The sequence below is a fragment of the Lichenostomus cassidix genome, chromosome 3, assembly GCF_008360975.1.
Source record: "Lichenostomus cassidix isolate B80296 chromosome 3, HeHo_3.0, whole genome shotgun sequence".
NCBI lineage: Eukaryota > Metazoa > Chordata > Aves > Passeriformes > Meliphagidae > Lichenostomus > Lichenostomus cassidix.
The window spans coordinates 106,056,025-106,083,080 of record NC_139483.1 but is presented as its reverse complement, the minus strand read 5'-3'; the positions used below and the strand labels follow the sequence as shown (position 1 = coordinate 106,083,080).

General features: G+C 44.2%; 1 protein-coding gene across 5 annotated transcripts in view; it reads right to left on the bottom strand.

Annotated features, from left to right (window-relative positions):
- Positions 1-228: 228 nt before the first annotated feature.
- EVA1A (eva-1 homolog A, regulator of programmed cell death) overlaps positions 229-27,056 on the bottom strand; it is a 202,334-nt gene continuing 175,506 nt past the window's right edge. For 2 of the 5 annotated variants that reach the window (XM_085057002.1, XM_085057004.1), the window contains 3 exons: positions 12,661-12,825; positions 8,758-8,943; positions 229-1,689 (listed from right to left, as the gene is read on the bottom strand). In XM_085057002.1, coding sequence (XP_084913128.1) covers positions 1,319-1,689; positions 8,758-8,943; positions 12,661-12,825 — 722 coding nt within the window. In that variant the 3' untranslated portion in view covers positions 229-1,318. Of the gene's footprint in view, positions 1,690-8,757; positions 8,947-12,660; positions 12,826-20,036; positions 20,207-25,668; positions 25,773-27,056 lie in introns of those variants that run through there. The other 3 variants (XM_085057003.1, XM_085057006.1, XM_085057001.1) reach the window with 3 other exon arrangements.

The following is a 27,056-nucleotide window of genomic DNA, read 5'->3' as shown; positions in this document are numbered from 1 at the left end:
CATGCAATCACTTTGGGGTGGTCCCTTGAGAACCAACCTGTTGTTCAGCTCTCCTGACCATGTGCATCACAGAAGTTGACTGGTGGGCTGCAGCAAAAAAAAAAAAAAAGATGCTGCTATTTCCCTGCACGCAGAAAACATCAGCCTTGATTGTTTGCAAAGATGTTCTACTCTTCCAAAAATCTCCCTCAAGCAACACCTATGCCAAAAGTGAGGATGCAAATTCAATTGTATTGAAGCAAACCAGAGTTTATTTAGCATTTATTACCCATTTTGTTGTCAGATGTGGCTTCTTCTGTGTTGATTTTCCTCTGGTAAACACAGACTTTTTTAAATTTTATTTTTTTAATAAAATATATAAAACATTGTGCATTGCTATCCATAGGAAAACTGTAGTTTAACAACAACAAAAAAAAAAAAAGAATAAGGCACATTCCTGTGCAGCATCTTCAAATATATATATATATATTTAAAACAAAACAAAAAGAAAACCTTTTTCAACCTCTTTGAGGTTGTTAACTCCTCACCAGTCACTGACACATCTCTTATATTACCATAATTCATAATTTCACTGTTGGAGATGGGTTGGGTTGTGTTTGACAGGGGCCAGCAGGGAGAACAGATTCAAAAAAATAATAGGATTTTATCCCTGAGGTGTCAGTAAAAAAACTAAATGTTCCCATTGAAAAGGAAGATGAAAAGACAGCCATAAATAACTGAATACACTATGGCAAACATCCAAGCACCGAGATGATTTCACGATGGAAGAATCCCCCTCCCCCCCATCCCCAGTTCTTAACAAGTCCTATTTGCTGTTGGGTTTTAATTAGGTTAATCTCATGGCTTCTGAAGTCACAAGACAATTGGTCAGGATGCACCTCCCCCTCCCTCCCCAAATCATCCTTCCAGATTTGTCATTTTGTTCACAATTCTCCCACAGTCCTCAGGAAAGGGAAACCAAAAAATCCTAAATGAAGACCAAATCCCGGACAGCTTCTCTCCCCAGCCGAGAGAACACTCACACCGCAGAGTGCCAAACGCCACATCCCACACGGGAGGACTGAGATTGTCTCCTCCCTGCCTGCTACCCAGAAATGAAATTGGCAATCACTTCTTTGAAACCAGAAAGTGTCCGTGAAGAGGGTGATATCAACAGGTCAGCGAGAGAGAGAGATGGGAAAACACTGCTGTCCATCCACACCGCTCCGGGTGGCACACCTGACGGGAAAAGGAGAGACACCCGAGTAAACCCCTTCCCCTGTGCTCCCTGAGGTGTGGGGCAGCCCGGGGAGCAGGGAGGAGCGCTGGGTGCCGCGGCTCAGTAGTAGCGGTTGAGGCTCCTGGTGCCGGGGATGTCGGGCTGCCCGTTCATCCAGATCTCGCGGATGATGCGCTCCCGCTCCTCCAGCCGCTGCGCTCGCTCCAGCTCCTCGGCCGAGGTGAACACGTTCATGTTCAAAGTCCTCTCGAACCGGCGGTGCCTGCGGGCAGACAGGTCCGACGTGGTGTCCGAGTCGCCGTCGCTGTCGCTGCTGTCGCTGTCGCTCTCCCGCTCCCGAGGGGGTTTTTTGGAGGAGGAGCGCTTGCAGTCCGTCCGGCAGGACACCCTGAGCACCAGGGCCAGCAGGGTCAGCACGAGTCCAATGCACACTCCGGACACGAAATACAGGGCAGCCCGCTCGGGGTTTTCTGCAGGGAGAAAGGAAATATTGGAGGAGAACGACACTTCAAAGAGCAGAACACACACAGCCCCTCCGTGCACACAGCCGGCTCGGTTTCTGGGGGGGCTGAGTTTCCAATGGCTGCTTTTACTTGCATGCCCTCCTCTGTCTCCTCCCCGCAGGACAATCAGGAATTTAAACGGTGGATTTGCTGCCAAGACATTTGCCCGCATGCAGAATGTGGGTTTGCTGCAGTTGTGTCTCAGGGTTGTCTGGAAGGGGAGGGAGCAGCCCACAGAATTCAATTTAATTCCCACGGGGTTGGCACTGGGGTGCTGCACCCCAGCTGCAGGTCAGTGCATCTTGCTGGGGCATCCACTGCCTTCATACAGGCAGAAGGATGATTACAAAACTTTGTATGCCCTGTGCTGTGGCCCAGCTGAAATGGGAGGTTTGGCAGCATGGCAAAAATGCATATTATTTATTCATAGGCTTCATTTGCTTATCTAAGGCAAGCGTGCTGGCTTCCTGCCCAGACCACCAAAATGTGTACCTGTGCTCCACAGGCACTGCAGTCAGTGCACCAACAGGATGAGTCCTGCACAGCCACATTTCTGAGGTGATATAACAAGACTCCAAAGGATCCACAATGCCTTTCAAACTAGGTCATCTTGTTTATTTACCACCTTTTTTTTTTTGGTTCGTGAGACTACTTACAAGTGTAATTATGATAAATGTTGTTACTGCCATTCCCCTGGGCTGAATCATCTGCATTTACAGGTACACTAAATGGGTAAAGGTGAACTGAGCAGAAGTGTCTGCAGTGCCTGTTGAGTGTCTTGAGTTCAAGGATGGAGTCAGTTCCTCAGATGAGTCTTATTCCCTTGAACTCAGAGATGGATCCACAACATCTTCCACCAGCTGAGACCCTGACATTTGGCCCCAAAAGATCTCTGTAGCTAAAAGGCTTCACTTCCCTGCACAGTGCTTTTAGAAGTGACCTTTCCAGCTGATCGCCTAAAGCAAAGTTTGTAAAAGGTGAACTGGAAACTATTTGGAGATGTTCAAAACCCAACAGGGCAAGACCCTGCTCTAATTTCAAAGCTGGCTCTAAATTTGAAGTTAGCCATGTTCTGAGCAGGGGGCTAGACCTGGTGACCCTCAGAAACATCTTCCAACCTAAATTATTCTCTGAGTCTGTGGCCAGAGACCAAACACTGGCCTGTGCTGTTCTAGGCAGTGTGTAGTTCAGTGTCTGGAGGTGCTGATGGAACAGTTACAGAGACTAAATGCCTTTTTGCTCTTCACTTCTCTCCCAAATGAATCTCAAAGGTGAATGATGAGCCAAGGTTGAAGAAGATGTCAAGATAGTCTGAAAATTGACTAATAAATCATTAGACTAATGAAAGAGTGGATGACATGGGGAAAAATCAGGTTGAAGAGAGGAGAAAGAAAGATGAGGAAAGTGCAGCAGATAAGTTAAAAAAAAAAAAAAAAAAAAAAAAGGAAAGAGGTGGACCAGCCTCCTGCAAACTCTGCTGTAATGCAAAGAACAAGCAGGACATTAAACTGAATGTGTGAGTGGGCCCATCACAGGGGGTTTGGAACTGATGGTCTTTAGGTCTTTAGATGGCCTTTAAAGTTCCTTCCAACCCAAACCATTCTACGAAACACAGCAGTAGTTGCAAAGTGAGACCAAAGCCACATGCTTTAAACTAAGATATTTTGACAGAAGTGAGACTCCACAATTCCAAAGGTAAAAAAGATACCAGAGCAGGCAAGAATGTGCCAGTGGTCCCTGCAGCAGCCTGTCTGAGTGACATCCTGGCTCCAGTGAAGGCAATTGCTACTCTGAATTCAAGGGTCAGGACTCAAAACTGCAGTGAAGTGGCAAAGCTGCTGCTGCCCACCAGGTCCTATGTGAGCAGTAAAGAAGTGGCTTAAAAAACCAGAAAAAGCAGAATCACTACCTGATAACACTTTTACCTCCATGTGTGATTTAACAGAGGTTATTAACCCCCCAGCTCCTTTTGCAGGTAGCCCCAAGAAGGGCTCTGGGGACACCTGGAGCACGGGAATGTGTGCAAATGAGCAGGACTGGGGTGTTTGTGCTGGGAGGCACTGGGTGCAGCCTGCCCTGGCTCTGCCTGGCTGTCAGGGTGCCAGGCACACTTCCCTGAGCACCACACTCTGCACACACATGGGCTTGATTTGGTTGCATTAGTTCCACTGCTCGCTCCCTTAGAGCAACTCATAAAAAAACCATAGATTGGAGCCTGAGACACAGACACATGCAGTTCCTCTGCCCCCGATTTTGCCCTTGTCCTGCTTTTCCTTTCTCCTCCACACTCCTTTTTCCATGCTACTGTATCCAATGAGCAATTTTACCTCGATTGCTACTTAAGCAACCATTTTTCTTCCCCTGCTTGTGCTCATCCATACAGCCCTTCATGCAGTGCAAGGGCTGTAATTGAATCTTTGGGCTCCAGTGGCATTTATGAGCTCCTACAGCTACTCTGTCAACATCTGAGACACTGTCTGGACTTCCTCACGGAGTTCTAACCCTGTGCTCAACTGCAGTCTTGGATTTATCATACCTACAATCCACTTGCACAGCAGCAGCTCCTTTTTTTCACAGCAGAAAGAGCAAGTTAAGCTAAAAACCATGGGCTCTGTGTTTTCTCACTTGAAGCAGCCAAGTCAGCAATAGCCTGGGTTTGGGGGTTTGGTGGTTGATCAGTGATTTTGAGACCATTGCATGTTCTACTTGTAAAGACCAAAAATAGACACCCTCTTCAGCAAATGGCTACTCAGCACCTTCCAAAAGCTCAGTGGTAGCCCAGATTCAACACACCAACAGGGAAGCTCCTCAAAATACTCACTATACCTGAAAAAAAGTTATTTAAAAGTATATGGACATCAGTAGCAGGAGTTAGCACAATACTGATATGCATTCTTGTGTGTGTATGTGTGTATACACTCATTGAAACACAAATTTAGACCACTGAAGCTTTTTCTTCCACTGCTGTGGATGACAGATCAGCGCTTCCAGCAGGACCCAGTTCCTGTCAATCTCTTTGGCTGGGGTTACCTTTCCCTTCCTTGTATTTCTCTCTCTGGATTGAAAGCATTGGTGAAAATGTCACTGATTCAAGCCTGAATTTAATCAGTGTGGACAAAAGATATATGCTCTACATAACCCTCTGTACAAAAGCCACCATTTTCTAGGCACTCAAACTGGCCAAAAAATTAGAAACACATTTTGTTTTATTTTTCCAACCAAACCAGCCGCAATTACGGAGCTTGTTTCCTGAGGGCTAACAATCTGCTGGGAGCATCAGCCCAGACTGCCATTAATTCCCCAGGAAATGCCCCAGGCCAAGGTTGTTATTGCTATTATAATAAATTGTTTCAATAAATAAAAAACAATCTAGGCATTAACGCTGCTGGCTTCCTGTAATGGCTTCATGCATTCCGAAACTTCAGTGGGGAGGAAAATTTCAGAGGGCCCCCAGCAAAAGGTTCAGCATCAAGCATGGCCAGACAAACAGTAGGAGCAATATCTTCTAGGGAATTTACAGTCAGCCCCACAGGCTGCTTGAAATCCCCTGATAGAACAGAGGAAGCTCTCCAGGAGCCCCTTATTAATAAGGCTCAGGCCAAGCAGTCTAAAATTTGGAATGATCTCCCCTGGGTTGTATTTTGGAAGCCCCTTGTTAATAACTTGGCAGCAAAGCTTTCCTTATGGAAGAAGAATAAAACAGGGATTTGTGGAGTTTTCATTCCAACTGCTTCATCCTGAATGCAGTGACAAAACTGGGATAAGTCTCCTGTCCAAAAGGAGGCACTGGAAGAGCTCTGATACATTTTGAATGTTTAATATTTATATAACCACAAGGGATGTTTCAGGTCTTGCTGATAGACTGTGACTGCAAAGACAGTTCCAGCTGTCACTGAGACTGGTGAAGTCTTTCCAAACACTTGGGCAGGTTTTGGAACAGGTCCATGACAAATAGCAGGTCTGAGGTTTGTAGGCAGAGATTGCATCTAATTAAAAACCTAATTCTGTAAAGAAAATCAGCTTTCAAATAAAGAGTGTCTCTGAGTCTTTCACAAGACTGAACTCTAAATAATGTGTATCTGTTTGATCAGGTACTAATTTCACTCCTCATTGACATTATTCACACTTTCTCCCTGTTTCTGAAGAAACAGGTTGTGGAAGCTGGGATGAGACTGACACCTAACTGGCTTTGATACCTGACCATGATAGCTGCAATCCAAGACTCTTTTGCTTCCTGCTGTGCTGTGATTTTTACTATTCAGCTGTCCACAGGAAGATTCCCAACTCTTGTATGGGAATATCAGTCAAAAAGTTGGTGGAAATGAGCACAGAGGCTTTTGCTAATACTGGCACTTCTCTGAGTACTCTGAGACTCTGCAAGTGTGAGTGGCTGAGTCTGCAGACTCTTCACCTGCAGCTGTCCACCCAAAACTGTCATTTTGTGCAGAAAATGGGAGCACCATTGAGCACAGAAGGGATTCAACTATTTGTGGATGCTCTCCCCAAGCTAAAAAACACCCCACTGCCAGGAGAGAGGAAAGGCAGCAGAGAGGATCATCCTTTCAAGCCTGCACTTTACCCATGAAATAGCAAAAACCCATAGCTTCATTTTTCTGCAGTGGTCTGAGGGTATCCACCACCCTCTGCCCCAAGAGAAAAAACACTTTTACATGTTGCCCCTGCCTATTTACAATTTTCTTTTGCAAACTCCTGTTTTGAGACAGCTCACTAGCACAGGGAAGCCCTGGATGTAGCACTTTCAGTCTGCAGAGAGCACCTGAGGGACGTTTTCAGGGCCATGGAACAGAGCAGTTCTTCTTCAACACTACTGTTTTTCGGTGGCAGAAGGGCTGTGGTCAGGAGCAGTGGGAAGATGTGTGGCCCAGGACCAGCCCTCCCTGGCTGCTCAGTACCCTGCCTCTCCTGAGCCACTATAATGCATCCTCTATGGACATCAGCTGTGGCTTGAGCTGCCTTTGGGGCCCCAAATTCAGGCAGGCACAAAAAAATCCAACTGCTCTGCTGTTCAAAATCTGCAATATGAAGAAGGATGGCTTTGCCATGCTCGAGTTTTATGCAAATGATATCTGTGCCCAGTGACACAGTTTGTTTTTGAAGTCATATGCTAAAACCTCTCCATTCTCACATATAACAAAATTAATCATGACAAATCCACCATTTCCACTAAAAGCAGAGGCTAAATTACATGCAGCAGATAAAGATGGTTTAGGACATCTGCTGTTTCAATCCATGGGTCAGTCATCAATTATTTTTATAATAAATAAACTGAACATACATGTCACTGAGACTGAAACCCGTCTAACAGCCATGGCAAAGAACATGGGAACCAGATGATTTTAAGGTCCCTTCCAACCCAAAACATTCTATGATTCCATGATACATTGGAAAACATAAGCAACCAAGTCCTGAACTCAGCACTGGAAACCAAAGTCATGAGGTCTGAGATTACCTATTTGACATCCAGTGGATGTGAGCACAACACAAGGAGACCACATCAAGAGAGGGCAGGCAAATCCCACAGCAGCAGGACAGTTAAATTTGTTTGTGCTGCAGTAAAATCTGGAGGCTCCTGCCAAGGCTGACACCTTGTGACAGGGATGAATCAAGACCTTGTGCCCTAAAACTAACAGAGAGTCAAAGAGCTCTGCTGTGGTCATGGAAGCAAAGTCCATAGGGCATTGTTAACAGCCCTGAATCACAGTCTCAACTCTCCCAGACCATTAATCCTACAACTTTCTCTGCCCATTACTGTTCAGATGGGGAACACAATATTAACAGCATTTTGTTATATAGCAGGGATGGGAAGGTAGGTATTTTAATGTAAAAAAATTGGTAGCTGTAGGTAAGGGGGGAGAAGTGGGATAGACAGAAGACTCCTTTAAAGCTTGTTTTTCTAACCTTTCCTTGGAGAAACCCAAGCAAAAAACCAAATCTATCCCACTCAGCTATCTTCTGTGAAGAACACTACTAATTCCATTTAATCTGCCTGACTCTTAGGGGTGTCATGAACAGATGGATCTTGATGCCACCACTGGATGTGCAGAAGAGCAGAAAATTGTATAACCATTCATAGTCCTTTTAGAATAACCTTTCACTAAATAATATGAATAAACACTCTTATTAATCTACTCAGTGGTTCCAAACTGCAAGGCCCAAGTTAGCTGCTTCAAATCCAAACACTTGGATTAGCAGCATGGTGGCACCTCAGCAAAAGCAAGAGCATGGCACCAAGAATGCAGTGCTGTTTAATGAATTAGCAAGACTGAGTTAGCACACAGACATGAACAAGTAGCTCACAAATATTGGAGTTTTAGTTAATATAGCCCTGAACACTTCCAGGGGTGGGGCAGCCACAATCTCTCTGGGCCACCTGTGCCAGTGTCTCACCATCCTCACAGTAAAAAATTTCTACCTAATGTCTAATCTAAACCTACTCTCTTTCAGTTTAAAGGCATTCCCCTGGTTCTGTCACTTTTCTTTCACCTTCTAAAGTGAATTTTTTTAGAAGACTGCTCCCCTGTTACTTGAAAGATACACGTGGGTGAAAGATAAACTGTGATCCAAGGAAATCTTACTCTAAACCAGATTTAAATATACAATTAAATAGACTCTCAAGTTACTTCATCTTCACACTTCTACTGAAGATAAGCCAAATTCTCTTAAGCAGTGTAAAGATTTGAGTGCTGCTTATTTACCAAATTACAGGACAACAAACTTGCCTCCCTAATGAGCCAGGCTTTGATCTCCAGGAAAATGAAGCATTAGGAATAATACCACATGTAAGATTACATTGTGTGTAACTCCAGGTGAGAGTAAACCCACTGGAAAGCAGAGCACAATAAACTGTTATTCACTGTCTGCTGCCCCGGTCAGGCCTTCCAAGGGAGAATTCACTGAGAGACGAATGAAATACACAAACAGTTCAAAGAGGCAGATTTAGCCCCAGGTGACTGTGAAAGGAGGATCTGCAAAAACCTTGCAGGAGCCCAGGGAGGTGTGAGCCACCAGACGTACCTGTGATGAAGGCATAGGCTGCCAGGATGTTGCTGAGCAGGGCCATCTCCGTGCTGACGCCCACGGGCTCCATGCTGCTGCTGCTGCTGCTGCTGCTGAGCGCCGGCGGTTGTGTCTCATCCACGGGGAGCAGGAGGGGGGTGTTATCTACAGGGTAGAAAGTGGCTGACCTCCCTTTCTTCTTCTCTGCTTTGACACAGAAAGGGAATGAGGAATGAGGAGTGTAGAATGTGACCCGGCCCTACCCTGCCCTATCCCCAGCAGGTCAGCATCTGTGTTCAGAAATCTAGAGCTGCTCGACACAAAACTATCCAAATTTGCCCCTTTTGGGGGGTAACTAAACCTTCTCAAGCAGCTTCAGCAGAGCACATACCCCGTCTGCATCCAGGCATCATCAACTCTCCCCCATCTCCTCCTCTTTCATGTCACCACTTAGACACACCCACCTATGCTACAGCAAATATATAATCAGGTTTCTTTTCTCTTATGTAAATCAAAGGAGCCTTTATCAACAGTGGGTTCAGCTAGGCTTGTAAGGAGGACTGGAAAACACAGGCAGAGCCTGCAACCCTCTGCTGGTATGGTGCTGCAGTGATCCATCCACACCTGGCAAACAGACGTGCTTTCTCTCCTGCCTTCGTGGGGAAGGGCAGACCTGAGTTTATGACTTCCTTCAGAAGCCTGCTCGTATTGTGTTTCACCCAGACACCCTTTCCCCTCTGGAGAGGTGAGTGAACATGGGTTAATGATTTGATTTTATTTGTGGAAGACTGGAGCTAAGGAGGCAGCTCATTCCAGGAGGCTCAAAGAGACCCTTTCAGACCTTATCAGCTCCCTGTTGGGGGCTCCCCACACCTTGATCTGCAGGCAGACAGCCCCACTACTCACAAAACAGTAATTGTTTTCAACACAGAAAAAAATCAGTGCACAGGATCCAGCTCCATCATCCATGTGAGTCTTTAACTGTAGTTGTTATAGATTTTCAGGCTCCCTTTCCTGGGTGTCTAGTTCTGGCCAAAAGCAAGCATCACTGTGTAAAATCACAGACTTGCACCAGGCTTTCACTTTTCCACAGGTATTAAATTCAGGACACTACCAGCTCCACCTCCAGTGATGCCGTCAGTGCCAGGCAAGTAAAGACATTCTGTCAGGAGTCATGATGTGAGATGGTCTTTGTTCCTTGGCTGCCTGACCTTTTCCTTTCCCTGCAAACCCAGCAGCATGAGACATCCCATTCAGCTTCCTGCTGTGGGTGCCAGGAAGCAGCTCAGCCCAGGGAAGTGAGGGGTGTCAGAGAGAACAGGTAATACTGGATGGAGAGGGACTGAGGGCAGGAATGTGCATGCAGTGATGCCAACTCCTAATATGCCTTGAGGAGAACCAGCAGGGATGGATGTCCAGGTGTCACCAGGAGGGATCAGCTCTAAGGAATGTGGGCACAGCTGTGTCTCTGCCACTGAATAGCTGCATGGCCTTGGGACAGCTCAAGGCTACCACGGTGTTAATGACTGGCCTTCAAGCAGAGTGTTTAAACAGGAGCTCTTGGGTGTTATATCCCAAAGGGTAAAATATCCCAACAGCCTCTTGCTTTAGGAGAATAGACATTACTGCAAATCCCTTGTGCAAATGGGACACAGAACATCCCAGGGCACACTCAGCAGGAAATCAATAGAAACATTTTGAAAATTTAAATTTTTTTAAATTTAGATTTTTTTAAAATTCAGATTAACATGCCCTCTAATCCCTTATTTATTCTCCCTGTCTGGTAGATCTGCCTGTACAAGTGTTTGAATTTTTCCCTACCAATGTTCCAAAGAAATCCACGGAAGAGTGGTAAATATTTCATTTCTAAAAACTGAACCTAAAATTTGGATATTTCAGAGTATCTCAAGTAGCACCACGCATCTAAACTAAGGCAAGAGAATCCTACTGTCAGTGGACAGAGAGCAGAGAGCCATTCAGCTCTCCCCACAGCACACACTTACAGCTCTATGTATTTGCTCACACACAGACATCTAAGACACCCCAGGGTCAGGAGGACACCCCTGCAGAGATGGGAGGTATTACAAGGGATGTATGGGAAACTGTCACCCTTCTAGAAGACAGGTGGTCATCACAAATGACACATTTATATGGGGGAAACTGAATCCTGCCTGAGATGTCTCCTGATTGAGGTCTGGCTCTGAACTAGTTAATGCAAAATCCCTTCATAATCGACGAAAATGAAGAGCACCACCAGGACATAACCTCACCCGTATTTCATCTGTCAGATGGACACCACCTCTGTTGGTGGTGGGATGAGCTCCCCTTGTAAATCACTGTGCAACTGCAGTGTCTTTAGGAGACAGAGTAAGGGATAACTCCTCTTGAGATGCGAGATGTTAGAAGAAAACTTTTTTTTTCCACTTCTAACTTGTCCAAAGAACAGATGCAATCAAACATGTTTTTAAATGAATGCTAGTCTGCATACACTAAACTCCAGCAAAGAGCACCACAAAACCACAGAACTGGTTTTATCGTTGGCAGGATTGTACAAGAACAGACACGGAAGAGAGAAAATGACTGGACTTATGCAGGAGGGAAAAAACAAACACAATTTCACAAGTGTTGCCACACTGTGTGGTTCCCTGGTCTGCCATTCATTTCAGGATCATACTAAAAGATATTTCCCTTTCCTCCTTGCTAGCTTTGAAGACTTGTCAATGCCCAATCAGCTCACTACTACCAGTTTTCTCTTCAACACTGTTTCTTTGCTGTTCCCAGTCAACTGAACTGTTTCTCTGTGAGTTTACACCAAAGCTGAACAAAATTATTTCAGCCAGCAGTAAATTTGCCCAACATCACAGTATAAGGAGAGGTTATTCATGATACCAGGCTGACGTTAGCAAATAGTTTTAATAAAAGAAATAAAACAGGAAGGGAGATTACATTAATGTCCAAGTATTTTCTTTTGTTATTTTTGAAACATTCTTCTAGCTTTTAATTTCAAAATGACATCTTTGTTTAAAAAGTGGTGCATATTTTGAAAGTGAATGAATAAACTATGTGAAAACTAAACAAAAGGTGTCATTTGTAGAAGTGAAATGTTTAGATGAGTGGAAATGAGTTCAGGATATTTTTCCTTGCTTAAAAGAATCTCCAGGATCACAATATTTATTTGGGGCTAACTCAAAACTCTTTTCCTTGACAGTTTTTCAGTAAGGCCTCCAAACTGACAAATCTGTTATTGCCAGTTTTTATTTATTTGCAAATTGACTATCCAAGCTGTGGATTAACTTTGCCAGGAGTGTAGGCAGAGACAAGCTCTGCTCATACCCACCCTCGAGCTGAATCTGTGGGAGCACAGACTGGGAATTTCAGGAGTGCCATAAACCATCTCCTACATGTTGGGAAACAACACAAAACCACCGAGGAATCCAACACGTGCTCACCTGTGCTTTTCCCTTATTCATACACCACCCCTGCCTCCTACTCACCTCTCCCTAGAGATGGCTAAGATCTGACTTCATTCATATCTCTTCATTTTGCATTTTATGAAAATAGCATCAGTTCAAATTTCAAAGCTCAGTTGAAAACTTCTCTGTCCCCTGTGAGGCAGATCTACTGTCTCTGCCCTGGGTTTTTTTTCTTTGTCACTGTATTAGACAGGTCTGAAAATATTTCTGTGATGAGTTTGGACATGCATGGCCATGACTTCTACTTCAACAAACCCAATGTTTCTTGAACAGTTTCACAGTTTGCATTAGCCCATTGCTGGTCATGCCTTGAAGCTGTCACAGCCCTTACTGACTGTGACATGGACGGGATTTAGGAGAAATACAGAAATCAAGAAAAGGGGAGATGGAAAGGAGCAGTTACCACAACAGAGTTAGGTTTGGGCCAACATACAATGGTCACAGCTACCTGGGAGAGCTCGCTCTACGTTGGAAGGAGAGACATCCGACAGGAACACGCCGTCCCCTATAACATTGGGATCGAACACTCTTGGCTGCAATGGAAAATGTGGCTTCTGATAGCCTTGGTAATTGGTTGGTCTTGGCTGAGTTTCATGCAGAAGCTTCTTGGGAACTGAAAGACAGGAGCAAGAAGAACACAGTTGTTAAAGTGAGTTATTTCAGCTGGTCACAATGAGAATTGTCACATCATGCTAAGGGCTCAGCTGATACTTAATTATACCATGTGCAGCCCAAACAGACACTCATTTTCCACTATGATGAATGCTCTCCAAATGCCAGCACAGAGACATTCAACGAGAGAATGTTGGAAACTATAATGTGATTAAGATACTGTTTATTTACAATTAAGCCTTGAGAGTAGGCTAAGGATCAGATTCAGACATTCTATTTAGACAGTCATTTTAGAAACTGAAATAGAGCCTAGTAAGCCAGGCTTTGGCCTCAGCTCTAGGTTTCAGAGCACTCCAGTCAGACCTCTCTGTTCCTACCATGACAGCAGGCTGGTCAGGATGCCCTATAGCAATGGGGGCTATAGCTATGCCTGAAATCCTGCCACTATCTGGCCATCAGGTTGCTGGCTCAAGACTGAACATCAGAAGTTTCTGTCCACTCCAGATTCACAAAACCAGACTCTAGAAGATGCAGTTCACATGAAATCATGAGGCTTAAATTATCCACCACAAAAATAAAAAAAACCCTGCTGAAAGAAACATTCCCCACTCTGTGAGATCCAAAATACACTGTTTCCCATTGGGTTTTAGGCTGCAAGTAAGAAGGGAAAGGTCCATTCTCCATTCCCACTATCCTGAGGACGATGAAGACTCAGCTAATCCCTGCTGCTCTCTGTGCTTTGTCAGCCACAGCATGAGCAATATGTAGGTGAAATGATGGGTTATTATGTGACAGGTTTTTTGGATGTCTATGGTCTCCACTTTGGACCAAAGCATGCCCTAATAACAGGAATGTTTCCTCCTCTTTGATGTTACAAGGCCAGTTCTTCAGCTGTACAAGCAGGGAAAAGAATCAAAGCCAGTGTAGCTACCTCAGTGTACACCCACTGAAGGTGAATCCACACAGTAAATTCACTGATTTCCCCCATAGGGACAAAGAATGGAATCATCTATGGAGCTGAACCAGTTCTCCGCCTCAGCCATAGCCAACACCTGAGGCTATTTCAGAGCAAAGTGCTTCTCCATACAAAGAAAATAAACATATCTACAGGTCAGTCTCTTCAAAAATTAGAGGAATAGAGTGATAAAAGACAAAAATAAATTAAAACCTCCAGAGAAGAAAGGTTTATTTTCCCTGTCAGTGACTATATACTAATGCCTAGCAGACAACCAAGACTTTAGTGTGCTAAAGACACGGACTGTTGAGCACTAGACACAAGTTCAGTAGACACACATGAGCTCCAAGAGAAGATTTCTGGGATGCCCATTTCCCCTTTCTCCAAGTCTAACACCATCTTCCTCTCTCATTCCAAGCAGGCTGCCACCTCCCAGTGCCTCAGTTTCCCCCGGGCTCCATTTGGGATCTTGCTATCTCTCATCTCCACCCTTCACAGGGGCGTGAAGAGGTGCAATTAAAAATGCAAAGCACTTTGAGATGCTTGGCAGGAGCTTGAAGGAGGACTTGGAGAGAGGACAACTCTGGATCAGAAAGGAAATTCCTGCCTGCTCCCTGCAGCTAATCAGCTGCCAGACTGGAACAGGAGATTTAATCGCATCCATTAAATTTGCCTGCATCACCCACCACATTACTGGTGGGTGAAGTGATCCAACCACCTTGTTTACATTATGTTCAACTTACTGTCTTTGCTGAGGCAAAGAAAATTGCAACTAGATTTACAGACTGACCTCCTGTATTAGGCTGCCAGGCCATCAGCACTGAAGTTCTTGCATTATTAGTAGAGTCATGCTAGGTCAGGAAACAGACAGAAAACCCCACAGCTTCTGAATATCAAAGAGTTGGCACAGCAGTTTCTAGTGAAACCTGAATTGGCAACTGTTAGAAGGCAGCAAAAAAACACATCCCCCGGTAGGAACCAGACAGGAATGAGGGGGATACCTGTGCCAGGGAAATATCAGAAAGTCTGGAGAGGAGGTGGGCAGAACAGAGATTATCCTGCAAACCACAGTCGGGGAGAACTGCAGTTCTGGGCGCCTAATTTGAGGCACCCAAAGGGACCCAGAGGGCGTAGGGCTCAGCATCTTCCAAAAATAAAGTCCTATTGTTATATCTCAAACTGAGGACCTGATAAGCATTTAAAAGCCACAAGACATTTTCCCTTACACGCTTTTCACCCAAACTGTATCCCAGTAACCTGTCTGTAGGCATCCAGTGATGAAAATGAAGCAAAAGTCTGCCACACTTCAGACTTACACGTCTTCATAAACATTTCCTTTACCTCTCAGCATTCACTACCATCGCCAGGGCACAAGACAGGCTGGGTGGATCTGCATCTTTCTTAGATAAAGTGACACAACAGACACTAAAACATTTGAGTCAAGTAGGGGAAAGAAACACCTTTTCCTAAACATACCCAGGGTACTGAGCTATGGCTTTTCCACCTTGGCATCTTTCTACAAAGCTACCAATACATGAAAAACATAAAAAGCTAAAAATCTTAGTCATCACCACCACCACTTGAATGCTACCTACAAGACCAGGGGAGGAGTCAGGTAAAGCAAAACACTGCTATATCAGTCAGCAACTGGTCAACAGCATGTTAAGGAAGAGTAGAGATGGAGAAGCATTCAAGGAGAAGCATTGATAGAGAGCATTTATTGTCACAGCACTTTATGGAGTAGGGCTGTGCTGTTATCTCCTTGGGATTGCTGAGGAAGTAAGAACACTATCAAGGAGCCATTTGGTGCCTTAGAACAGAGGTGGCTGTGAGGACAGATTCCCAAAAGCAAGCATGTGCTTAGCATCTGTGATTAGCACACACTTTGGTACTTTCAAAAATCCCAAGAGGTGCTTTTCTTCACTTCAGCAACCAGATCCCTTTGAAAGTCTGGAAGAAACTTAGTGCAGCACGGGATGGCTACAACACACAACCCTGGACTTTTCCATTTCTAGGGATCATTTTTCTCTATGCACTCCATAAACATCTTGAGGACATTTTGCCAGGAAAGGCCCATCTTTGCAAAGAGTAAACAGAGAAATGGCATGCAGCAAGTCTGCTCTTTTTCTAGTTTATGCGATGTTCAGCCGATACACAGCTTTCTTTTGATTTAGAAAGACTGTGAAATGGAAAGCCTTTCTCAAGTGTAAAATACCTCACAATTTCCAGTTAGCTCCTGTGTGGCAGCCAACTCCACAAGAAAGATTAAACATCTGGTTCCTTTGAAATGCCCTCCCTAAATTCTCCAGAGAGGAGTGCATCTGACACAAAGCATGGCATGAGTTGAAGCAAAGTGTCAAGGAAAGTTATTTATTATTAAAACCACCAGAAAAAAAGTACCTAGGATTTCAGCCTTATCTCAGTATTAAACACAGAAATCCTGGCAGGGAAGGGTTGGCACTTGTCCTGCTCCATTCAGTCGAGCAGAGAAGTTAAAGCAACTCAGCAGAACAAGTGATGGATGTGGACAAGAGGGGAAGAAACACCTTCAATCAAAGTGTGAACACAACTCATAGTCAGGAGCCCTACACCTAAAAATACACACAAAAAACGAGCTGGGATCATCAGGAAGAGAGGAGATGAGTTTCTCTGGGGACCTCTGGGGACTTTCAGCCTCTCAGGGGGTAGCAGATATCTCTCAGCATTGAAATATGGGTATTTACCCAAATGATAAAATTCTACAGCAACTTGGGCTACACATCTGAGAAGAACAGGCAGAGATGTAACCTTTCACATGGCAAGCCCTGCACAGCCACCCACCCTGGGATACAGCTGGGGCATCACCACAAGGATGCCATGTCAGCCAGGACTTGGTCTGGAGACAAAGTGTCACCATTGTGTGACACTCCTTGAAGGCACCTGCAGAAGTTGGTTCTAGGTTATAAATCTGTAAGGGAGCTTTTGGATCAGCAGGTTCATTCCTCTGCCATTACAGGCTTTCAAGTCTTTATATAATCCCTCTGTTGCTGATTTAAAAGCAATCCCAGCTCCCACTGCTCATCTGTCTGAATCAGCATCATGCTAGCAATAATTTATACCAGTTCCCAACCCAAGACCTGCAGTACCCATTTGCAATGAATTAGTAGCATCAATCTCACAACAAAACATCTCCTCCACTGCCTGGCAGCCTGGCCCCCCCTGCAGAAAGAAGGGTGAAGGAAAATCAAAGCTCAAGTGTGCTCTCATGGGCAGAACAGATCCATCAGGGTAGGTACAAGCAGCCAACAGGACAGTGTGAAAAGGCACATGCTGGTGCTGCTGACAGTATCCTTATTTGTACTTTGTGGAGACTCCTTCTGCTGGAATTTTCACACAAGCAGTTTCTTGTGTGGCCAGAAAACCCAGGGCTGATGAAAAGAAAAAGTTACTGTGTCTACAAGCAGCAACATTCTGAATTGCAGTCCTAAGAGATGGAAAATGCCAGTCAATACCTCGCCTCTGTTCATTAAGGGCAGAGAATCACAGACTGGTTTGGGTTGGAAGGGGCCATAAGGATCACCCCATTCCAACCCCCTGCCATGGGCAGGGACACCTTCCACCATCCCAGGTTCCTCCAGGCCCTGTCCAACCTGGCCTTGGACACTTCCAGGGATGGGACAGCCAAAGCTTCTCTGGGCAACTTGTGCCATGGCCTCACCACCCTCACAGTCAAGAATTTCTTCCTAATATCCAATCTAAACCTACTCTCTTTCAGTTTAAAGCCATTCCTCCTTGACCTATCATTGCATGTCCACGTTCCTCCCTACAATTCCTGTAGATCCCCTTCAGGTACTGTAAGACCATAATGAGATAATTTACTGTGTTTCCTATGTTGATCTATCCAGTTTTAAACACTCCAGTCCTGGGGATTCAACCACTTGCCACAATATATTATTTTCAGAGGAATATTGCTCTTTCTATGTAATTATTTTCCAATGTTGCTGAGTGTTTCAATTTAAGCACATATATTATTCCCCTAATCAAAACATTTGATGCTATAGCCCCCAAATTTTATGGATGGGGAATTGCCTCAGGGACAGAGTTTTGAAAGTGTTTAAATATCAAAATGATTTGTCCAATCTCACAGAGGGAGTCTGTGCCAAAGAAAGGAAACAAGCTCAGCCTTGCACTCCGACCATTCCCTGTGTTTGCTAATTTGATGATTTGGTGCTTTCTAATGTTTGCTCTGTCCTAAACATGCTTAAAGACTTCCACTCCCAGGAAGCAATTATCCCCTGACCTCCATCTTCACTGGATATACACATCAGTCAACTGGAGGGGATCAATGAAAGCTCAGTGTTAAAAACATTCAGCCAGGGGGGTTGTCATTCTCCAGTCCTCTGCTCTATATTCTCCTGTGCATTTCCAGCCCATAGGATTTGCTTTCAAAGCTCAGCATTATTAAAGCAGATCTGCAGGACCTTCAGCAAATCCTCCTGAGCATGCTTGAAGCAGAGTGCAATTTGAGCAAAAACATCACTCCCTTACCAAGGAAAATTACAACCAAGCCTTTTATCTGGGCAGGTTGGGGCCAGGAACTGTTGGTGCTCCACATATTTTTAAAATAATAAAAAAAAATAATAATAATCCTCCTGTGAGCAAACACCCAATATAAACTACTGCAGGTTTTTAGAGGTGACAGCCCTGAAGGATTTTTGCTTGAGACTTGAAAATGCACAGCATCCAGCCTGAAATGGGATCATTCATGATTCTGAGTTATTACAAGACAGCAATTCCTTAGCACGTGTCTCAGATTGCAGAATTAAAAGTGGGTTTTGTGCTGTAAAACCTAAATTCACTAAGCACTCAGTCAACAATACCTATTAAAATAATGGATTTTGGCTGTGCCAGACCACAAAAGATCACAATACAGTCATAGAGCGAGAAGGAAAAATCTCATACAAAAGACTAGGCACCTGGTGACAATAGTAGCACCACTGTGTAGCTGGAAAAACGGGAATGGAAGATGGGAAAGTTGGGATTTGATCAACAAACTGCCATGAAAACCTTTATTCTCAAAAAAAAAAAAAAAACCAAACAAAAAAACAAAACACCACCAGAGCAGAGACAAGAAACACCTGTAGTTCCGGCCTTAGCTTCTATCTCCTGTTATTTTAAAAAAGGCATTTTTTCACCCTTCATGGAGCATGGATGTGGTCTGCAAATCCTGAAACCGAATGCAAAGCTCAAGAGCAAGACGGAGTTCCTCAGCCTGCTGCAGGCGTGTTTTCCATGCTTGGTGCTTCCAAACCACCAATGACAAGGAAGTGACTCATGCCAATTACAGTAAGGCCACTTCCAAGCACCATGCAGAAAGCAGTCGAGACTGTCTGGGGAAAGAGCCCTGTCATAACCAAAGCCACCTACACCTCCCTGAGCCCACAGCATGCCCAGAGCCCTCCTCCCCTGCCCCTCCCTCCAGACTCTGCTTGAAGCAGGAATCTGTCTGTTCTCCTCGAGATTTGGGGGTGGTGGGAAGTGGTACAAGCTGAGATGTCTGACACAACCCATACAAACTTTCAGATCGCTCTGCCAAGACTCTTCCTGAGACAGCCCAGATGTTTTGCCATTTACTGTACCTCCTGGCAGCAGCCAACTACAGAAATGTTGTGCAATAAGGATATAAATATAATACAAACAACCCTTTCTCTTGTTTGCCCTCCACAGAAAAGGACATGCTTATCCTTTTCTCATGCAGCAGCAATCAGAGAAGCAATTTCAGAAGCAGAAGCAGTTCCAGCCCAGAAACAAAGCCCATGGAACACAAATTAGCTCAGTCTCACCATTCCTCCCAGTGAAATCTCTCGCAGGTAAATGGCCCAGTGATGTAAGAGGCTTTAGGAGATGAAGGGTTTTTAGGAAATGCTGCGCCTCCAACTGAGACTCCACTTGGAAGAGACAAACAGGAGCACTGTTCCCTCCTAGGCTCTCCTCCTCCTGCACAGGGCAGCAGAACACTTTTCCCTGACTCCTCTGATTTCTGCCTGCCCAGGAATGCAATAACCTTATTAAAAGATCCAGTTCACCTAATCTGGGAGCTCAACCCATGCATGCCCTGTAGGTACCTAAGGAAGAAGTCCTCCTTAAATAAGCTATGTTTCTAAACTCCCTGTATCATAAGCAGTGAAAGGTGGGTGCCTTTGTAAGCCTCCAGGGGAGATTCTGTCTACTTAAATTTAGGAGCCTAATTAGGGATAGTTAATGAATCATAATGTTACCTTTGGATTTATTCTCCAGAGTGTATCTGAGTTGAAATCTTATGAACTGCCTCACATCTTTTACTCAGATAGTTTTCTTCTATCTTGAACTTTCCAAATCAGAATTTGAAGCTATAAACACCTTAATTTCTATCCAGTGATGCATGTGCTCAATCTATCCACAGGCAGTTTTCCTACTGCTTTCATAGCCATGAAAGTCAGTTGTTCTTCTTTCATCATCTGAAACGTAATAACAGAATATGAAGCATCTATTGCCAGCAACTCATAAATCTCCTGCTTGATGTGGCTTTTGGTCTCCAAAGGGCACAGGGGAAAGCATCGCATGCACCAGTCTGCTCCCTACATGTTCTATTTGGAAAGAAAAATGGATCAAAAGGAAGAAAGCCTTGTAAGAGGTACCTGCAGATAAAAAGAGTTACTTTCATCTGGTAAATTTCTGCCTGCTCCCAAAGTCAGGAGAGTTCTGCATTTTCACAAGATAAGGCACCTTGAGGAAGATGAGACTCAAGCTGATTCTTGTCCAAATTCCAGCATGCTCAGCTACATCCTGCCATGGGACCTTTGCCACCCATGGCTGTAGGGCCTCTCTGGTACTACAGCTGCATCTCATCTCCACCAGGCCCAGAAGAATCAGATTCATAAGGAAGTCAGGCTCATTCTGCCAATCTTTCCTATTGCCCTTGTTTGGGCTGCATTTGTCACACATTTCCATTGGTACTTTGCAAACCAGCCCTGCCTTTCTTAGGCATTTAGGGAATACTTCTTTGTTGGTCTCTTCAGAGAGACTTATTACAAACTGGAATTTTATGCAATGGTCTAAATATATCCACTTCACTTTGGATCAAAGTAGAGTTATACTAATTTTTGGACTTAGAGACAATACTTATTTATCATCATCTTCACTCATTTTAGTCACACATTTAACTCTGCAAGACTTTAGCTCAGTTGGTTAGAGCCTGGTGCTAAAAATGCTAAGGTTGTGTGTTCAATCCCTGTATGAGCCATTCACTGAAGAGCTGAACTTGAGGGTCCTTGTGGGTCCCTTCCAACTCAGAGTATTGTGATTACTTTTATAGTACAGAACTGTTTTGATGTTTAGGCTATACAGCTTGGCAGAAATTCTTTTGTGCAGCTTATCTATTTTTCAGGAAAGTGTGTGGCACAATCTGTGGCTCCCAGGAGGATGCTGACAGAGCAGTGAGTATTGTGTGTTCAAGTGTGGCTGATCCAGAGTCAGGGCATTGCTCATGTGAGGAATTGCTCACCAGAAGGGAGAGTTTCTGTGCTCAGGATGCCAACACATACCCAAGTGGTTCCAGCCCTGCAAGTTACCAGGAATCAGCTGAGTCACAGCAAGCAATTCTGTAAAACCTGGGCCAAAAGACACTCCCTTAAATTTCAGTGCAAGGTGTACACAAACACTGTCAGGGAAAGTGGCCCTGGGAGGTCTTCATTGGTACATACCCAAATGCAGTGGTTGAGGGAGCATTATGTATCACTGTGAGACACTTAAATGAGAGCCAGGGCAAGAATATCCAAGATGAAGCAGGGAGAAAGTGTTGGAGTAAAGGGCCAGAAGTCCTTAAATAATCCAGAGCTGATGGGAAGCCAGTCTCCAGCAAGGACAGGAGGGGAATGAAGCCCAGGCAAGAAAGGAAGATACCAGGAAAAATAACATCTAGAGCTACATTGCACTGCCCAAATATTTTAATAAAGATTAAGAAGCCTCATGCTTCAGCATCTGAGCCAACAACTAGCCTGTTATGATCCAATCATTATATTCCAAGAGTTAGGAATATCATTTCTTCTCTGAGACTACTGACCAAGACAGACATTTGGGGGATTTCCTGTGCCTGTCTCTGAAGCAATGTCACCCACCCTGTAGTTCACAGACCACTGATGACCTGGGAGACACCGGAAAAGCAATCCAGAAAAAAACCTAATTCGAAGAAAAACCAAAACCAGCATATCTCTGGATATTTGCCATGTTTTGTCTCAGTGTCTGCTGGCAGACACAGCTTGGAGATTCTTCCCATCTGCTCTCCTTGCCTAATTAAAGTATTTGTAATTACGGCAGCAAATCTATGCTCTGTACAAAAATATTTTCTTTTTATCCAAGTGCTACTTACCCAACATGTGCAACTAGCATGTGCTAGTTCTTTATCAGTTCATCAGCTCTGCCTCTCTGTGATCAAACAGCAGAGAACTAGACAAGGAGCTAGAAGTTTTTTCCCAAAAAGATAGCAGAGTCTTGATAGCCCAAGCCGAGGAATGTCATCAGAAAGCAGCTGGTAACCTCTGCCACTAAAGGCAGTGACTTTGTCTGGTCACATGTTTGACTTAGTGTGGCAATTCCCAGGGTCCCATGGGATGCCCAAACTGGAAGCCCTGAACAGGGAAAGGTTATCAATTGCATTGGAATAAAGATTAGGAGTGAACAAAACTGTAAAGCAGCTACAGGGCTAAATGCCCTTCAGTTATACACAGATGAATGCAGATCAGTATTTACTGAACAAAAACACAGTTTAGTTTGAGACCCAGAACTCAGTGTGGGGATCACTGGATCCTCAGTGGTTCAGCACTTGGCTTACAGAAGGCAGGCTACACTAACAAACTTGAAATCCAAGGATCTGTGAACAAAGTGGCAAAACTGTTTTCAATATAAATCCTTCCATTCACATGGTCATAATCTGTGAGACATCCTCCTTTGGGGCTGAGATTTCCTGAGCACAGTGGAAAGTTGGAGGAAAAGCCCTATAGACGTTTTTTAATTATGAGGGTATTAAGCCTCCTCAATTTTTTCAAAGAAGTACATTTACAGGCAGAACCTATCCAACACACAGCATCAGCTTTAAATAATCTGGCTTGCAGACTGTGAAAAGTTCTTTGCATGGCTTATGTATTTTATTTTATTTATTTTTCTGTAGAAAAACACGTAGCATGCATCATCTTGCTTCCATGCATATCCCGAGGGAGCAGTAAGGACTGCAAGCCCAAATCTTACTACAATTGCTACTGTGAGTAACTGCCAGTTTTGTGAAACAGCAAATTATAGTCACTTTCCTGACGCCACATAAAAGCAAATACACACCATGGAAAACAATGCCAGGGTTTTGTTACAGCCCAGCGAGGATGTTCCTGAGCACCTACCCCTCACTCTTATGCAACTTGCCCTGCAGCTACAGTCTGGAAGCACTGGAAAGAAACTGTGGGAATACACAGTGCTGGATTCTTGTGGCAGCTTTCCAGTACTTAATAGTGATTTTTTTTCGTGGTTTTTTTTTTTTTTTTTTTAAGAGAACACAAGGTTTTTTAAAGCTAAGTGTTTGTTTCTACTAGGTTTCATGAAACGTTCAGCAGGGACATTTTATGCACACCATTCTGTTCTTTTCCACTCTCCACACATGTTATTAAGATTCATTTATATGAATCTCTCAAATGACACCTGGATTAATCCCACCTAATCAAAGGCACTTTACTGGGATGGGAGGTGGTTGATTTGTCCCTCCATTGATTATACAGATGGGCTGACTAATCCCTCAGTTTAACCACTTCAGTTAAATACCTACATTGGTGCAAGTAAGGCTTTGCAAGACTGAGCTGCAAGTATGCAAATTATATAAGGATATACATTCGGGATAGGACATTGCTGAGCAAAAAGATTATCTCATTTATTCCAAAGTTAACAGAGCTAAACAATCCTGAATCAAATCCTACCCACCAATTAGTATAGAAAATATTTCAGGACTACTTGGGGCTCCCTTGAGACCTCTCTAACAGCCTGGCAGGTGTCTGACAGATCCTGACCACTTGCAATATTGATTCACCAGGTTGCCACCCCAGCCAAGCCCCAGGGGATCATTCTGGGAAGGTCAGCAATGTTCTTTTTCTGGTGGCCTTTGCTAAGCACAGCCCAGTTTCTGCCTGTTTGGGCAGCAAGACACATCCACTGGCATTGCTCCCCTTGCAGAATGACTGAATTCAGTCAGTTAAAACATGTAAATGGAGACACATCTTATCTTGCCATGTGCTTGAAAGTGTTTCTTATCACATATTCCAAAGGAAATGCAAATTGCTAAATCACAGCCAAGGAACTCCCTACTGTAGGACCTCTATTTTTAGGCTTCCTTTTTTGGACTCTTAGAAAAAAACATGAGGCCTTTAACACATACCTTTGCTGCTAGCAACTTGAACCCAGGGCAGAGCCTTTATCTGGCATGCCCTCAGTTTAAGGTGCCACTTCTTTCAAGTGGAATATAATGCTCTGTACTGCAGTATTTGTTCCCTCCCCTGGATATCTTGAGCCCACCAAGCCTGATATCTTATCATCAGATAAAAGGATTAATCCAACACAAAGAGGCTGTGAACACCTTTTGAACAAAGTAAACCTTTAACAAACAAATTTCCTGGATGGGGGGATAGATGGGGATGGCTTATGAGACCCTGTAAACAGCAGAGAAACTCATAAATATCCCTCAAAGTACTTCTGTCTCATGCTGGGATGACCCCACCTCATACCAATGGAGCCACTGCTCATCTCTGTAAAGACATGTGCTGCAGGATTTGCTCAGCTCCCAGATAGGAGCTGCCAGTCCTCCAAATGAAAATTAATCCCTGTCAATGCAGCTGCACAGGATAAAATCTACCTCACAACCTGCTTGGGTTATAGTGACAAGATGTTATTAATTGCAATTCCAATAACCATCCACATTACTTAAAATCTGAAGTAATCCGCCTTAATTACCTTAACCCTAATAACTGCATGGGATCATAACAGCTAGAAGAGAAAACTAGTTGTTAACTTGTTGACTGCCAGATGCAGACTGCTGATAGGAGATATATCAAATATTAAAGTATTAAAACTGACCTCAGCTTGGCAGGAGAAGGCTGTGACTCATGCCCATAACTCGTGGGCACGGGGGGAATACAACAAATAATTGAACGAAGATCAAAGCTTTGTCTGTTTCAGTGGAATAAGACAGGAGATTAATCTCGTTTATACTCAAGTAAACCTCCCTCCTAACTTTCTCCCAGTTCAGCAAGAACTTCAGCAATTCCAATGTACAAATGTGTTACATCACTGCCTTGTTTAGACCTCTACTATTCCATTAAAATCAATGTCACGGTGAAGGGTGAGAACTGGATCACTCTTCTGTCTAATCTGAGCTTTCCATCTTTGAGTTGCTTGACTTTTCTCTGTGAAAAATAAAGAACCTACCTTAAAAATCTGTATTTTTTTACAAGTCTTGCATCAAAGCTATTTTTTTCACCCTTGAGCAAATAATTCACTTCCAATAATATTCCAGATAATGGAAAGTCTAAGACAAAGAGAGTTCGAGGTGAGGCCCATTGTGAAAGAGGCACACTAATTACAAACACTGCATGGAGAAGAAATGGCATCTTTGTGCTTGTGCAGCAGCAAAGGAACTGCCTGCCCAGCTTCCCAACATCAGCACAAGCTCTGGAGGCACCCAAGCACCAGTCTGCAGCCACATTTCACAGAGCTGGAAATCAAAGCCCATCTTCAGGCTGGTCTCCCTACAGCAGGCTGATAAAAGGAGTGAAATGGCTGAGACATTGTTCAAACTCAGGCATCTAATGGGAAATATGAGCAGTAACTCTGATATCTCACTTGTTTCCCAGGCTCTTCCAAGGGGAATCACAGCAGTTGGCACAGAGGGTTTTGCACCAACCTTCATACAGCTTGTGCCACCATGTAAATCTGCTGCCACAGCACTGAAAGGACAGAGGGGAGACAAACGGTCCGATGACTCTTCAAATAAACATGGAATGGTTTGTGTTGGAAGGGGCCTTTAAAGGTCATCTAATCCAGACCCCTGCAATGAGCAGGGACATGTACCTGGCCTCCAAGAGCCAGCCTAGCTGTTTCTCTGCAGGCCAAGCAGGCAGTGAAGTGGTTTGTGCTGCTTGTTATGCATTAAGACAATGTCCACCCTCAAATTTTGTATTTACCCTGATTGTCCTCAGAGGAAGAAAATATTCTTCTTCCTCAGTGGGGTCTTGATGTCATCTGAAGAACTGTTTTGCTTAGCTTCTCCTGAAAGATCAGAGACTAAACATCCACCTACAACTATCTGCAGGTAACAAGCACCTGGCTGAGAAGGAAAAGGGATGCTGTGATCTGGAAAGGAACCCACACATAGGAGGGATAACCCTACCCCCATCAAGCAAAGGGTGCCTGAAATCATCACAGAAGCGTCAAGATTGGAAGAAACTTTCAAGATCAATTAGTTCAACCATCAATCCAGCCCCTCCACAATCACCCCTAAAACATATCCCCAGGTGCCACATCCAGACACCTCTTGAACACTTCCAGAGAGCGATTCGACCACCTCCCTGGGCAATTTATTCCAATGCCCAACCACTCTTTCAGTGGAATTTTTTTCTTATATCTGATCTGAACCTCCCCTAGTGCAACTGAAGGCCATTTCTTCTCATCCTTTCACTTGAGACACAGCAGAAAAGACTGGCCCTCACCATTCTACTACCTCCTTTCCAGGAGTTGTAGAGTGCAGTGAGGTCCATCCTGGGCCTTCAGACTAAACACCCCAGGTCCCTCAGCCACTCCTCATAAGATGCTTTCTAAACCAACACCAGCTTCATCACCCTAAACAATGAGGAAACCTGGGCGTGGAAATGTGTGTGGTCCTTCCGGTGTTCTGTTTAGACCTGTGAAGATTTTGTGATAGATGAAGATAATCTGATCCTTGAAACTGTTTACAAAGACACAAAGAGCATCAACCTCCACTCTTACATGTTCTGGAAGAAGTAAACTGTGGTTGCTGTGATGCAAGAAAATTAAGCACACCATTCACTGGGTACAGTGTGACCTTTGTGTTGCTAAACTTTCTTCACACTCAAAACAAGGTGACTCCATCCAAAATATTCCTGCTGGGAATAGCATGTCCCTGCTGATTTCTAAGACATGACCAAACCAAGCTACACAAAATGTCATTTCTTTAACTTAGCAGAATGGTCAGTGCAGTTCCAGTGTCACAG